Source organism: Staurois parvus, unplaced genomic scaffold (assembly GCF_062004578.1).
Source record: "Staurois parvus isolate SC_StPar_1 unplaced genomic scaffold, SC_StPar_1.0 ptg000207l, whole genome shotgun sequence".
NCBI classification, from domain to species: Eukaryota; Metazoa; Chordata; class Amphibia; order Anura; family Ranidae; genus Staurois; species Staurois parvus.
In genome coordinates, this window is record NW_028318003.1 from 144,765 (window position 1) to 161,327 (window position 16,563).

The window sequence follows — 16,563 nt, forward strand, 5'->3', positions numbered from 1 at the left end:
GGTTTGCATTGACCTCAGACTGTTCCCCACTAACTAATATCCTGTTTAACCCTAATCTTCTAGACAGTTTGGTCGTGCCCCGGATGTCCCCTTGGGCCACGGCCAGGCTCTTCCAACTGCACCACCTAGTATATCCTGTTACTCGGAAGCTGCAACCATTCTCATATTTCCAGAAAAAAGACCTGCCCTCCCAGCATCTATATATATATCTCCAGATGCTCCACTTTTTTTGCACCATGTCCCCCACACTGACTCTTGGGAAGCCTACTCCCTTTGAGCGTCTGTGCATACAAGGTCCACATCAAAAGGGTTTAATTTCCAATATATATAAACTTCTTATGGATGCTGCCCCCCTCTCTAACGACACTCACCATTACATGCGCAAATGGTCCCAGTTTTTGCAATGTGACATTGGTCTTACGCAATGGAAGAAAATTTGGGACAACACATCTAAATTTTCTGTCTCTGTAGTTTATAAAGAAAATACATTCAAAATTCTGATGCTGTGGTATAAAACTCCCGAGCTTATTCATGTTTTAACCCAAGTGCTTCTTCTGCTTGCTGGCGTTGTGGGAAAGACTTTGGCTCCCTCTTCCATATCTTTTGGACCTGTGGATCCATTGTCCCTTTTTGGGAAGAGGTTCTGTCTTTTTTACAATTGTTATTGCATACCTCTCTCCCTTTTGAGCCTATATATTTTTTACTAAGAACCAGCAAACACAAATGCTCCTGCGCTTGGGGATGGACTCGATGTTACAACCACATTAAGAATGTCCTGGAACATGCACACCTTGCTGCCCTCAAATGGACCGGGGGAATCCAAATATACTGAATGGGGAAAGAACAAAAAGAGGGCGCACAGGCCTAGTGCATTACCATAAAAAATGTTTAATAAAAAATAAAGTAGGTGTTGTACTCACAAACGACAATATAGTCAAGGCACATCATAGAAGAACAGCTGGATCAACACCGCGCTGAGTAACAGTCCACAATAGGGAGTTTAGACATCGAAAATGCTGACGCGTTTCGAGGACTTGCCTCTTCCTCAGAGCCAACTGACCAAATGTCTGCTCCCTCTTTTATATGCTCACTACTAGTTAAACCAAAGGTCACATGGGCCGTCCTGGACACTCCCCTGTGCAGGTGGAGGAGTCACAGGGGCAATCGACATAATGTAAGTAAACACGAAAGGTCTATAAAAAATACATACACATATATATATATATACACGCACAAATAAAACCATTGAAACTAGTGACAATCATAATCATAATCATCTTACATTATAGACCTTTCGTGTTTACTTACATATTTTTTACTAAGCCTGCCATTCCCAGGTCTTCCCAGAATGGCCAGGAAACTCACCACACATATTCTGACTGTGGCCAGAAGAAGCATTCCTATGTGTTGGCTATCCGCTACCCCTCCTTCGATGTCAACTCTGTTTAAAATCATTGCTGATGTGAGACGGATGGAATACCTAACTGCTATACATGCCTGCTCGACAGCTGTGTTCGAGGCAGTCTGGCACCCATGGGACCATTTCTCCTCCTCCCATCTTTCTACAAATGTACAGTTTTGATGACCTTCCCACTATAGCTATATGACATTATTATGTTTGTAACCAGGCAGACCTCACCATCGATGTGCTATTTCTTTCTCTTGTGTTACTTCTTGTGTATGTATATATATATATTCATGTGAAAATAAATAAAAATTGTTAATACAGAAAAAAAGATGCTCATATAAGATGATTGTTTTTCTACTGATGATGGGAACAAATGTGTGAACAACAACTATACAGAAAAAAGCACTGGTCAGTTAGATGAAATGTTATTGGTTGTTCTAGGTTAAAGAACTTCTACTTGCTATTGCTATTTGCTATAGGTCGTGGGTGCTCTTTAGATATCCCTTGGCAATTCTTGTACGATTCAATAATGGCAAGCGGTTTTTGGACTGATTTGTAGAAATAGGGACATGTATTTATGCCTTCTATAAAGAAATATTTTGCTATTTTTCTATTACTCTTTTCTCTGTACTTACCACAGGTCTGCAGTGGGCAGCATGGATCTTTTGGATTAGTACTTGTAACTAACTGTTCATAATCTTTGCATTGCTTGACTGGGCAAGTGATGTCCTTACATCCATGCTGAAGAAGTTAAAAAATGGAGAATGTTACACAGTTAAATATTTGGACCTTACTGCTTATTCATTGAAAACAAAGTTTAGCCATCACTTACTATAGTTGATGAGATGATGATGGTTGTTTTCTATAAAAAGAATGAACATAAAACTCAGTAAAGAAAGGAACAGATTACAGATACCTTCAAAATAGTAGGCAAAACATGCTGCTTGATTTTGATGTCAGATGAGCAGTTTTTGACCATTGGAAGTGTTTACAAGTGGAACTCCAGCCAAACTTTCTTTTGGATAACATAGGTAAAGAAAACTCTGGCTACTTTTTGCAACTGTGTCTCCCTTAGTTAAATGTCCTCCAGTGGAGACATAGACAGCAACTAAAGCCTAACAATGGTTCTAATACCTCCCTACAAAACAAAAAGTTTTCCACACAGGTTAAAATTTCAATTTTGCCTAGTACAGGCTCAACCACCAGATGCCTTCTAATATCTCAAGAGAATCTGATAGAGAACTCCCTGCTAAAGTTCCTGTCTGTAAAGTGTCATTTTTGTGATATATTTTTTTTTTTTTACCGTACCTGAATTACTGAAAGTTAATAAGTGATTGGTTAAGATAGGATAACCACATCCCACCCTGCACTTGTGGGGATCATAACAAAATTAAAAGCTTGAGTTGGTTTCTCCGAGGTACCACACTAAACATGTGAGTGAATTAATTGACCCACCCTAAAGTGTCCCTAGCATGATGGTGTCTGTAGGACAGTAGTTGGGACATCAGACTGTCAGGGGATCAATGTTCATTGCATAAGATTGTATATGTACAAAAGAACCTAGTTGTACCCCGATGCCAACAATTATAATTTTTAGTTACGTCAGAAATGAAGATATAAAAAGGTCCCTAAATGCAATAGGGAACAATTATCAATATTATTTTAGTGATTATGGTAGCTAATCTGTTGAATCAAATGTTTTACATTGCAAGTCAGATACAGATTTCAATCTGTATGCAAAGTTTTATAATAGATTAGAATAATCTAAACGGGCTCCTTAGAGTTTTGCAACAGATGTGTGGTTAAACTAACTTGCAAAAGAGGTGCTTGCAGTTGTGACAGAAGGGAGAAACATGGCAGAGTGATTATTTTGCTGCACAATCTGTTGCTCTGGTTCCAAACAGACCCAAAGGTTCATTCAACATTTTTGAATTTAAAAAATGGAATGTTATTTAATATGCAAAAAGTGAACTGTTTTGCATACTGATATAAATTTTTTTTTTACTTACTGGGATACCATGTCCAGGTGTTGGTGTTGGTGGTGTCGATGGTGGTGCTGGAAAGTAAAGAAAAATATATTAATTTTATATAGTTGTATATCCCATTTCACTATTTTCAGAAATGAACATACATTATTAAAGTGGAACTCCAATTTCCTTTTTTTATGTTGGGGGTTAGAATCACTGACTAATTATGATTCCAGTCTGTTTTCTCAAGGGAATCTTTCCTCATTTCTGTCCATTGATAAGCATTGCTGTGAGCTAAAATTTATTTTGCTCAAATGCACCATATTTTCTTTTACTTTTTAACTACCTGCTGAGATCTACTTATTTGCTGAATGTTCCAATAAATTTCCTTGCAAACTCCACAATTGGTTTTCAGTAGCTAGTCAGGTAGCAGGTCTCAATGAAAAAGCCTGGCAGAAAAAGACTAAAAATATGTATATTATGGGATTCCCAGTATCCCTCAGTGAAGTCTATTTCTATTGGTACTTCATTGCAGATGTTTATATACAAAGTCACATGGGATGAGAGTGAAAATGTCATTTTTTGTATAAATTTTTGCATGACCTAGACCCACACCTTAAGATAACAGATATGTAATTTTTTTAAATTTTTGTTTATGTGAGTGACTGAAGCATGAGGACCCAAAAACGGTGCTTGTTTTTACAGATCTGTTGTTTCTCTGATATTGAAGTAAGATTTTTTAAGGAGACAAACTAGATTCAAATGGATTTCTAAAGAGTGGAAAATGTGTGCATGAATACTTACGGCATTTGTATATTGGACAACATTCTGTATCCAGGCTGAAGTTCACAATTGGATCAGCACCATTACAATAGGGAGCTGGTGAGCATGGATCACACTCTGGAAAACAAAAGATGTATGTATTCTAATTTTACCAGACAACCATTTGGAGTGTGTAGGCTAAATTAGGCCCTGGAGTATTACCTTCCTTACATACAGAAATATGCAGAATTTGATTGGCCAAACTGAATGTTGCTAAGTATGGTAAAGTGTGTGTTCATTTTTAATTTCCCCTCATGTGCAATCATTCAGGAATTTGAAAGAAATAGCTGGATTTTCTTTGTACATGAAAATATCACTAAAGTGAACACAGCCTCACCCCATTCTCTTTGTAAATTGACAATATTCTTTCAATTTACTAAGCAAAATTACTAATTGTGCTATCTTACTTAGTGTATTATTTGCTTCAAACCTACAGACACACTTTAAAGTGAAATTCCACCCAAAAGAGTGAATGATCCCCCTCTCTCTCTGTCATACTCCTTGTCTGCTCTTCAGCCAGGGCAATATAGTTTTTATCATAGAGAAGGAGTCTGAAGGCAAACACCTTCTGCTCTGCTCTTTCCCATAGTGCTCTGTGACACCGATGTCATTGGTGCATCCTAGAATTTTATTTCTAATATAAAGACTAGATTAAAATATTAAAAGTAGATATAAAACATTAGTGTAAACATGTAATAACTTAAAAACTTGAAGTTTACTTTGAATTTGCTCCAAAAATAGTCCACAAACACACTTACGACATTCATATGCTGGACAGCAAGGGTCTGTGGTGCGAACCTCGACTGCTCTTTCTCCGTTCCGTAAGCAGGAAGGCGCCTTGCATGTGACACCATGACATTTATGCTGGAAAAGATACAAAGTATAAATGTTGGTTCTTACACAAAATTGTTAGCATTTCACACAGTATACAATAAATATGTGAGCTATTACTTAAATCATAATTGTACTCACAGGTGTGGTTGTTTCCATTTGAGGAACAGATGGCGGTGGTGGAGGTACTGTAGAAAATGATACATTTTACATTAAACAGGAAACATTATTACTACTATTTTACCAAGTGCATGTTCTGGGATGTGTCTCTCATGTGAGCACTGCTGCAAAACTGTCTTACAGCATCTGCGGCTTTATATTCCTTAGCACAAATGCAATGTCCACTGCTGTTTCAGTTATTTACAGGGAATTCTGCCATCTTTTCACTAACTCCCACCCCCTTTTATCTAGTTGTGTCATGACTGGTACAAAAATCTACACCATCACTTCACACACAAGAGGAAACAGTGGGGTTGAGTTACTGAAACTGGAGAGTGCAAAATCTAGTACAGCTCTGCATAGAAACCAATCAGTTTCCAGGTCTTTTGTCAAAGCTTAGTTGACCAAGTGAAACTTAGAAGCTGACTGGCAACCATAGACAACTGCACCAGATTTTGCACTCTCTACTTTTAGTAAATAAACTCCAGTGTGAGCAAAGTTCGGGCTAATTGTGCTGAAGATTTTTTGAGGCTATTTAAATGACTACATAGCTAAATATTATTTATAAAACATTTCTTAAATTCAAACATATCCTGAAATTTTTACACTTCCTACAATGTTAGCAATGTACATAATTTTTATGATTCTTGAAAAAAAATGTTCTAGCAATATACTTACTACATGTGTATAAGGGACAGCAAGGATTCTCTGTGTTTGGCATCTCTATTGCTTTTTCACCATCTCTACAGCCTACTGTTGGGCATACGATGTTTTCACAAGACTGTAGGAAGTGAGAGTTACGAAATCAGATCACTTCTTATTTGACAATCAATATACACAACAACTTAGAAATAGGAGAGCATTTTAATCCCAGGTTAGAAATAAGTTTAGGTACTATGAAGGCTATAAAAAAAATAGGAGATACCTTATACAAATCTATGAGAGATTACTGTATAGGCATGGCCAGTATTGAAGAGGATTTCTACTACAGGACTTTAACCCTTTCACTCCCAGGTCTGTATGTAATACAGACCTAACAGCGAGAGGTTTACACACACACTCCCGGAGGCTGCACCCAACTCCCATGTGTGTATATATGACAAGCCAACTTCTGGCTGTAAGATGGAAGCAGTCCAGCGCCTTTGCAGCCGCTAGATTGCTCCCACACCCCCCAGTAACAGGCCCTTCCTCATATGTGTGTCCCCGCATGTATCCTTGACTCCGTTTGCCCATCTACGGGCCCAATACTAGCATGGTGAGTACCACCTGGCAGAGGAGAGGGAGCTGCACTCTCCTCCCATTCTTCTTGCTGACCCAGAAGCGACATGTATGACACTCTCACTGCACTGCCTTGAATTCATTGAAACACATGGGAGACATCCAGAGAATTTTAAAATGAACCTGTCACCAAAAAAATCATCACATAGGGGACTTTCTGTCTTCATGTGATGAAAAAATAATGAAAAAATAAAGTTACATCCAAGCATATAAATTCCCCCACCAAAAAATGTTTTGAGGCCTCCCTACCCCCACATATAAGCAGTACATTCAATAAAGCTAGCACCACACCTCCTTTGTAACACTAAACTGATGACCTGTAGGGGGCTTTTAAAGCAAAGGAAACTAAAGGGTAATGAAGTTTGTCCCCATTTTGTGTGCACATACACATTTAAGATTTGACATTTTGGATATCAATTTACTTGGGGCAACCTCATATTTTATATTCTACCAAAAAAAATTGTGCAGTTTATTGCATGTGTGTGCCCTAAAGTAACTTAAAATTTTACTAAAATTTTGGGTTTCCTAAATTTTTGTGGTGATATCATTTAACATAAAAACATTGAAACTACCATAACTTTATTCTCTAGAGCAGCGGTTCTCAACCTGGGGGTCGCGACCCCTTTGGGGGTCGAACGACCATTTCCCAGGGGTCGCCTAAGACCATCGGAAAACACATATTTCCGATGGTCTTAGGAACCGAGACACCGCTGCTCTGTCTCGCGATCTGTGGGCGGGATGATATGCTGCCCCTGTAACCTAGCCACACCTCCGGGATCACTCAACAGCTCCGCCTCCTCGCCGCTGATTGGCCACCGGAACTGTAGCTCAGGAGAGGCACACAGGCGGCCAATCACCGGCGAGGAGGTGGAGCTTGGAGAGGAGGAGCCGAGCGGCAGAGCGCGCAGATCGAAGAAGATCGAGGGAGCTGCAGGACCGAGTGAAGAGGAGAGAGGCCAGAGAAGGAAGACAGCTGACAGGTAAGTGCAAATTTTGCTTCTGCAGGCTGTAGATGGGAGAGGGAGAGAGCGAGCCCAGGTTGGAGCAGGGGTCAGCAAGGTAAGTATCATTGGTGTCAGTGGGAGGAATAGTGCCCCATCATTTGTGTCACTAATACCAACGATGGGGCACTATTCCTCCCCCCACTGACACCAACGATGGGGCACTATTCCTCCCCCCACTGACACCAATGATAGGCACTATTCCTCCCCCCACTGACACCAACGATGGGGCACTATTCCTCCCACTGACACCAACGATGGGGCACTATTCCTCCCACTGACACCAACGATGGGGCACTATTCCTCCCACTGACACCAACGATGGGGCACTATTCCTCCCACTGACACCAATGATGGGGCACTATTCCTCCCCCCACTGACACCAACGATGGGGCACTATTCCTCCCCCCACTGACACCAACGATGGGGCACTATTCCTCCCCCCACTGACACCAACGATGGGGCACTATTCCTCCCCCCACTGACACCAACGATGGGGCACTATTCCTCCCCCCACTGACACCAACGATGGGGCACTATTCCTCCCCCCACTGACACCAACGATGGGGCACTATTCCTCCCCCCACTGACACCAATGATAGGCACTATTCCTCCCCCCACTGACACCAACGATGCGGCACTATTCCTCCCACTGACACCAACGATGGGGCACTATTTCTCCCACTGGCACCAATGATAGGCACTATTCCTCCCCCCACTGACACCAACGATGCGGCACTATTCCTCCCACTGACACCAACGATGGGGCACTATTCCTCCCACTGGCACCAATGATAGGCACTATTCCTCCCCCCACTGACACCAATGATAGGCACTATTCCTCCCCCCACTGACACCAACGATAGGCACTATTCCTCCCCCCACTGACACCAACGATGGGGCACTATTCCTCCCCCCACTGACACCAACGATGGGGCACTATTCCTCCCCCCACTGACACCAACGATGGGGCACTATTCCTGCCCCCACTGACACCAACGATGGGGCACTATTCCTCCCCCCACTGACACCAACGATGGGGCACTATTCCTCCCCCCACTGACACCAATGATAGGCACTATTCCTCCCACTGACACCAATGATGGGGCACTATTCCTCCCACTGATACCAATGATGGGGCACTATTCCTCCCACTGATACCAATGATGGGGCACTATTCCTCCTACTGACACCAATGATGGGGCACTATTCCTCCCACTGATACCAATGATGGGGCACTATTCCTCCCACTGACACCAATGATGGGGCACTATTCCTCCCACTGACACCAATGATGGGGCACTATTCCTCCCACTGACACCAATGATGGGGCACTATTCCTCCCACTGACACCAATGATGGGACACTATTCCTCCCACTGATACCAATGATGGGGCACTATTCCTCCCACTGACACCAATGATGGGACACTATTCCTCCCACTGACACCAATGATGGAGCACTATTCCCCCCACTGACACCAATGATGGGGCACTATTCCTCCCACTGACACCAATGATGGGGCACTATTCCTCCCACTGATACCAATGATGGGGCACTATTCCTCCCACTGACACCAACGATGGGGCACTATTCCTCCCACTGATACCAACGATGGGACACTATTCCTCCCACTGACATCAGTGATGGGGCGCTAGTCCTCCCACTGATACCAATGATGGGGCACTATTCCTCCCACTGATACCAATGATGGGGCACTATTCCTCCCACTGACACCAATGGCGGGACACTATTCCTCCCACTGATACCAACGATGGGACACTATTCCTCCCACTGACATCAGTGATGGGGCACTATTCCTCCCACTGATACCAACGATGGGACACTATTCCTCCCACTGATACCAATGATGGGGCGCTATTCCTCCCACTGATACCAATGATGGGGCGCTATTCCTCCCACTGATACCAATGATGGGGCGCTAGTCCTCCCACTGATACCAATGATGGGGCACTATTCCTCCCACTGATACCAATGATGGGGCGCTAGTCCTCCCACTGATACCAATGATGGGGCACTATTCCTCCCACTGCAAAATTACAGTTCTGAAGTAGCAACGAAAATAATTTTATGGTTGGGGGTCACCACAACATGAGGAACTGTATTAAGGGGTCGCGGCGTTAGAAAGGTTGAGAACCACTGCTCTAGAGTGTCTGGTTTCAGAAAATATGTCATGTTTTTGGGGTTTTTGCAATCTTTAGGCCTAAAATGATTTCTTTAAACATGTAAAAAAAAAGCAAAAATGACTCTGGCAAAGCAACAGGCCGCAACATTGCAGTTGAGGTCCATAAACAGTGGAGGCAGGAGGTTTTTAATGTAGATTAGTTCAGGAAGGCTACAGAGGCTGGGCTGCTAGTTGTTAGTTTTGTTAAAGGTACAACTGTGCTTAAACCTTAATTTTACTAACCCTTGACCTAATCCCCAGCATTCCACTATTGCCTGAAGACCCACATTTACACTTATGGTGCTAAGATCTCATGCGCAATACTACTGATCTAACATTCATTGCTCCGTATGCCATTCTATCAGATTGCTAGTAAGGACATAAAAAATAAACTTACAACAGGAGGAGGGGGAGCCTGTAAAGAAAAAAAAAACAGACTCGTAAATGAATATTTATATACATTATATTTTATCAATCACAAAATTAAACATGTGCCATAAAAAAAAAGGAATAAAAAGCTATGCATAGGTGTAGGCACTGTGAGGGGGGGGGGGGTTATATATATAACTTTTATTGAAAGTCTTTGTATCCAGGGAAGAGTACAAGGAAATGATGTATGCACAAACTTTGCAAATATGTGATACAAAAAATAAATGGTGATACAGCTAAACAAAAGCAAATATTAGAGCAGGATTATTCCAGCACAGTTTTACTGTAAATCTGAACTCCTGGCAGATTTAAAGTGTACCTAAAACAATTTTTTTCATTTTGGACAGAGTAAGAGATCCCATTTAGTTTTTTGTTTTTGCTATCTGTGTCCCATTGGTGGGGTTTTCCTTCACTCCCTGTCCCATAGCCAAAACAAGATGTGAGAGGAAATCCCTACAAAGTGAGGGAATCCCGATATGTCACCAGGGTCACTAGAACTAGTTTCCCCATTGGAATATTGTCCCTCTGTTATTGTCCTGATGTCAACCCAAAATTTGGGGGTTCCACTTTTGATGATAACGGTTTACAGGACATATAGATAGGGCAAATTTCCCTAAATGTACATGATGGAAAAATCTGTTTCGTTTCGGATTTGTTCATTAAATTAATAATTTTGTTTTTTCATCATATTCGTTATGATAGAATGATTTGTTTTTGGAATTTGTTTCAGATATTTGGATTTGTTTCATATATTCGTTATTTTCAAATCAGTTTGAAATTTGAATTTCAAAAGATGGCTATATGCGTTCTATTTAATGCTATTCTAATTTATTCTATTTTTTCTATTGTATTCATTTTATATTCTGTTCATATTCTATTCTATTCTATTCTTATATTTTCTATTCTATTTTGTTCTGTTCTAGTCTATTCCATTCTTTTCTATTAATTTTTTAATTTTCTATTCTATTCTGTTTAATTATGTTCTATGCTTTTCTATTCTATTCTGTTTTATTCTATTCTCTTCTATTATCTTATTTTCTATTCTCTTCTATTCCCTTATTTTCTATTAAATCCTGTTCCATTCTATTTTTTATATTCTGTTCTGTTCTTTTCTATTTTATTTCATTCTTTTCTATTCTATTCTGGTTAGTTATATTCTATAAACAAGCCTAAGTAGGAACCGTCTTCTTATTTCACTTTTATACCTTACTCTTTTTATTGCAATATGTTTCCATTTCAAAGTCCAATTAATATTCAAATTCCAAAGATGAGTTTAGTTAAAATGGATTAATGTAAATTAGTTACTATTATGATTTGAAAATTCGGATACATCTGAATCTCCAAATAAGGAAAATTTCATACAAATTTCAATTTATAACAAAACATAACATGTCTACTTCCTAATGGGGACACAGGTAGCATTAAAACTGATCGGTATTGTAATCTCTCCCCACTCCATCCAAGACTCAAACTCAAAAGTTTGGCCTTTAGTTACACTTTAATTGCACATTAATGCAGCTCTGTATTCATTTATACATTGCTAAATGTATATTTTTAAATGCAAGCTGTGTCAGTACCTAGTGTCAACCGTGTTGCCTTCTCTGTACAGCAGAACTCAGAATGGGAAATGGAGAATCAGCACAAGGAGCCAGTTAAAAGACAAGTGGCATGCTAATAGGAGGAGACAGCAGAGTGAAAGAGAGATGAGCTCATACAACTGCTGCTGCTCCTTTCACTATTCTGTCACAGGCTGGGGATTAGACAAGATGTGTAAGCCATCTGGAACTGAATCAGATATTAATATATCCTGCCCTGCCAGATATAGCTGTGCTGTGAAAATCTCAAGATTACGTGGACAGAAATACAAACCCTTTAGCAGGTAAAAAAGCTCCTATGTACTATTTATCTGCTTTCCTGGAGATCAGCTTTAAAAAGAGCAATGATGATGTGCAAAGTACAGTCATCAGTTGCAGCAATCATCTTTTAGCCATAACAGGTCATAGCAGGCGCTATGGGGTCCAACAGCACAGAAGGACCAGAACAGTCTGCCTGAATAATACTTTATACAGGTACCAGCAACATTTGGCTTATATGGTTGAAATGTATGTAGAGTTCTATATTTTTAGAATGGCCTCAAACAAAATTTAAGGATACAGTCTAGGCAGTCAGGAGGCCTGTAGTAGTTATACAGTGGGGCTTGATTACATATAATTAGACTTGTCATCAAATGTTCTACCTACATTTTGTAAATTCCAGCTGAACTTACAAGATCAGCCTGATAGTCCAAAGTATAATTATACTACAATCAGATTTTACACATTCTACCCTTTTTGTACTTACAGGAGTTGTTGGTTTAGGAACTGAGAAATAAAAAAAGAAATATAGTATTACTCTCTAGCATAACTCAGCAAGCAATATACAACTGTGTACAGCATATACAGTATATAAATATAAGTGGAATATCAACATCCAAATAACACAACAGGTTTATTTAGTAAGATAATGCAAAAGTGAAAAGTACCATGACCAACAGTAGCCAATCAGATTTTACCATTTTCAAAGTCAGAGGACTGATAGATGCAGATGTTATGGTTTGCAGCACTTCGCCTTATTGAACAAACCTGATGACATATACAGTAGCTGAGTCTACAGACACTTTATATAGCACTCACAGCCACTGCCTCTATTAGGTAATAGTTTCTTTGGACCAACTTGGTCCAAATTAACTTTTTAAACATCACTAAAAGCTGAAGATCTGCTGTAAACATGTAGCAATTCTTTGTTAACTCCCTGGGCCCAAACTGTCCAGCACTCCTCTAACCATTTTCATTCAATGACAAGCCGAAATGTTTATAAGTGATGTAAAAAAAACATGAAGAGACCCTGTCACCAACTTAAAACATTGCAGGTTTCATTACAGAAAAATAGAGTACTTTAAATGTATATATGCAGCTTATTTTCCTTTACATAAGCTATTTTGTATTTACTTCCAATGTCCCTTTGACCTTGCTAGGAAATGTGACCACTCCAGAAAAAGTTTATTTCCTAGCATAGCAACATTTTCCGCTCTTTCCTGTCACATCATAGCCCTCTCCTCTTCTAGAAGTGTCTAATTACTTTCTGTGCTGGTCCAGCTCCTCCACCTTCCCCTTATCTCCCTACGTAACCTTTCATTCAGCTGTTGGGGGTAATGCAGAGTGGAATAATGGACAGTGTCCCTTGAGTGACAGCTCTGAGCATGCCGGGGATGCTGATATCACTTTCATAAAGCGGCATCCTGCAGGAGCCTCAGACCTTTAGAATGTCTACAAAAGGGAGGGATTTACAGGTACATAACATGCATAAAATATGTAAAATTCCATATTTTTATGGAAAAATTGTTGTTACCAATATAATATACTGTAAATGCAAATAAGTATCATATTAACATGTTACGAGAACATCATCATGTAGGGAAAAAGCAATACTTTTTACAGATACCTTATTTTTTTAATGGCCTTTATAGGCAACCTTAAAATATAACTAAGGGCAAACATTTGGGGGGGGGGGGGGTTGGATAGCATGGAGATGGTTTAGAACACCTGTTAGGTTTTTACTGTTGCTTGTGCCACCATTAGAGAGAAATGTAAAAGAATCCCCCAAATTTTGGGTTGTCCCCAGAAAAGTCTTCCAGTGAGGACACTAGTTCTGGTGACCTAGGGGTTCCCAAAGAATTCCCTTAACTCGCAGAGATTTTCTCACTTCACTGTTTTGGCTATAGAATGGGAAGTGACAGTAAATCCCCCCAATGGGACATAGATGGCAAAAAAATAATCAACCTACAGGGGTTATAATCCTCCATTACTCTGTCCAAAATGAAAAAAAAAGTTTTGCCTATAGTGTTACTTGATCTTTGTCCCGCCAACAGTACGCAGACATGGGGCCTCAAGGAACTAGGCCTTTATCCATGGGGACGCATATCTGCATACCTGTCTTTGTGTAGAAAGTGTCCCACAAACCACACTTTCAGCACAGAGACCAGGCTCTCACTGAGAGCCCCAGGTCTTGTACTAACAAATGGGACCCAGTTCCTGGTCACCTGATCAATATGATAGCCTCCGATTTGCTATCACAGTGATCAGTCACTGTGTAGCACGCACATGTGGTTTTTTTCTCTTCTGGATGGAGAAAAAGATATACTAAATCTTTCTCTCCTTGCAGGAGAGGAAGATTTAAACAAACAAAAATGTTTAAAAATAAAATACAGAAATTAAGAAATAAAGAAAAAATAGATTGGTTTGATCTACGTCAGTTCCATGATTAGTGTTAGGGTCAATATACCGGTCAAAGGTCAGGGTCAGTATATTTTCAGTAAGTTTTTAAAAAAAAAACATTTTTTCAATTAGTATCAGTGTCAGCATGTTTTAGGTAGGATGAAAAAAAAGCAAAATATGCATTATTTTTTCTGGGTTTTACTATGGGTACAAACAGCAAATTATACATACTGTACATATGTGGTATCACTGTGATCAGCAGGTGCAGGAGAATTTATTTTGGGTAGTTCTTTTGTGGAAAGTTATAGTAATAGCAATAAAAATACAGATATATTCAAAAAAATTGTTTTACTATTTCGAGCCAGTTTTCCCAAAATAATAAAAATAAGAACAAGAAATATCCCTTCCATTTACCACAAAAGAAAGCTCAAGGTATAATCCATCTGGATACACAGAGTTGCAATAATTTGTACAGTTTTACTAACACGTGTCAAAGTTGCAAAATTGTGATCAGGCATTAACATTTGATTTTTCATCAGTCACTAAGGAGTTCTGACAGACCTGCCCCATCCTGTCTTCTGCCTATTCCTATGGACTGGCGAAGCATTAATATTGGATGTGCAGGAAAATGTCTGCCCAGAATAACATTTTTGCACTCTCTTACTTTGTCATTTCTATCTGTAACGTGTTTTGTACAGAAAAGCTTTTTTTTCCGATAAATAATGCAACAAAATAAAATAATAAAGGTCAGCACTTACTGCAGAAGAATGCTTTGCAGCAAGGGTCATCAGTTGGACTTTCAATCTTATACTCATTTTCTTCACAAGTGGGTTCAGGAGCGCAGGTCACGTGGCTACATGGAGGCTACAATATAGAGAGAGGTGTACTATTAGAATGGTCATAGGGACATGTTAAGGAGTACAATCACTAATACTATTGTTGTACAGAGAGGCCTTATAACAGGTAATCTCTATACAATACAAAACAACATAATATAGGACACTGAATCAAGGATGTTGCAAACTCACTCAAAGGACCTGCTGATGGCATGGGAAATAGAGATGTTGCATACTGGCTTGCATGGGGACTGATGGAGAACCCTCAGATGGAAGAGGTGATGTTCACAACGAAGGAAGTGCTGGGAATTGGCAGTAACAAGGCTTGAGGGTGTACAGTGGTGTGTGCCTGGTACGTGCACCAGAAGTGATGTTCTGGTACATCGGCCTCAGGTGGACCGCTGGATGGCCAGAATAGAAGCCGCAAACACTCAGGGAACCGAGGCTTGGTCTACAAACATCCAAGGGATGTCCTGGTTGCCATGATGATGCGTTTCACACACTTAGTGCTTTGTCAAAGTCATATGGCAAATGTGCTAAGCAAGATTTAAAATACTAGACCCAGAAGGATCTGAAGAATTTTAACGGAACATGCAGCAATCAATAATACCCTTGCCACAGCAACACAAACAAGTGCAGTAATATTAATATAATAGCACTAGACAAATTATTAAATATAGCAACTAATGGACAAAAATAAATAAAGAGATAATAAATAAAATTAAAAAAGCATGATTTCTATTATTAACCTAATATTAGGAGTAACAATAAATACCACATTAGGAATTAGGCAAAGTGATGTTAGGGAACCATAGGGATTACTATAAAGTTCACCAGAATGAAAAGGAATGAGTTTCAATTGAAAACCCTCTATGTGTATATTTGTGCATAAATACATACACACATACTCGAAGCGTATGCATATTAACGTGCATATTCTATAAATGTGCCAGACAATGTAAATATATAAATGTGCCAAAAATTATATCATATCACACTATGCACTTTTAGGTCTTCATTCAGACCATCGGGTGTCATAGTGCCTAATTTACCAGCGGTATGGTTGGAAACATATTGAGTGTGCTCTTTACCAGTAGAGCTGTGCTCAAAATATTAATAATGTTTGTGAATATTTCAACACATTTTGGGCAAAGTAATATCCACTTTTCAATGATATTTACAATATGATATTTTTTTTTCCAGAGAATTGGCTAATCTCTGAAATCCCTCCCCGACCGAAAGACATAGATTAAATGAGCAGTGCACCCAGAAAATTAAATTCTAGTAATGGATGAATAATTTTGACTGGATTTCTAATTTTTCTTTTTTTCACGAGGACTCTGGGGATCAGATATTCTCTCCAAAGTTCCTGAACTCACCTCACTAGTTAGCCC

At 39.7% G+C, this 16,563-nt stretch overlaps 1 protein-coding gene across 1 annotated transcript in view; it reads right to left on the reverse strand.

Annotated features, from left to right (window-relative positions):
• The window catches only part of LOC149461208 (uncharacterized), a 329,662-nt gene that overhangs the window by 9,705 nt on the left and 303,394 nt on the right, over window positions 1-16,563 (reverse strand). Inside the window, exons 195-204 of the mRNA XM_089678641.1 lie at window positions 15,092-15,197; window positions 12,421-12,440; window positions 10,049-10,066; window positions 5,866-5,968; window positions 5,170-5,216; window positions 4,956-5,061; window positions 4,180-4,275; window positions 3,418-3,464; window positions 2,241-2,270; window positions 2,044-2,149 (exon numbers count right to left, since the gene is read on the reverse strand). Of these exons, the coding sequence (XP_089534767.1) occupies window positions 2,044-2,149; window positions 2,241-2,270; window positions 3,418-3,464; window positions 4,180-4,275; window positions 4,956-5,061; window positions 5,170-5,216; window positions 5,866-5,968; window positions 10,049-10,066; window positions 12,421-12,440; window positions 15,092-15,197 (679 nt within the window). The remainder of the gene's footprint in view (window positions 1-2,043; window positions 2,150-2,240; window positions 2,271-3,417; window positions 3,465-4,179; window positions 4,276-4,955; window positions 5,062-5,169; window positions 5,217-5,865; window positions 5,969-10,048; window positions 10,067-12,420; window positions 12,441-15,091; window positions 15,198-16,563) is intronic.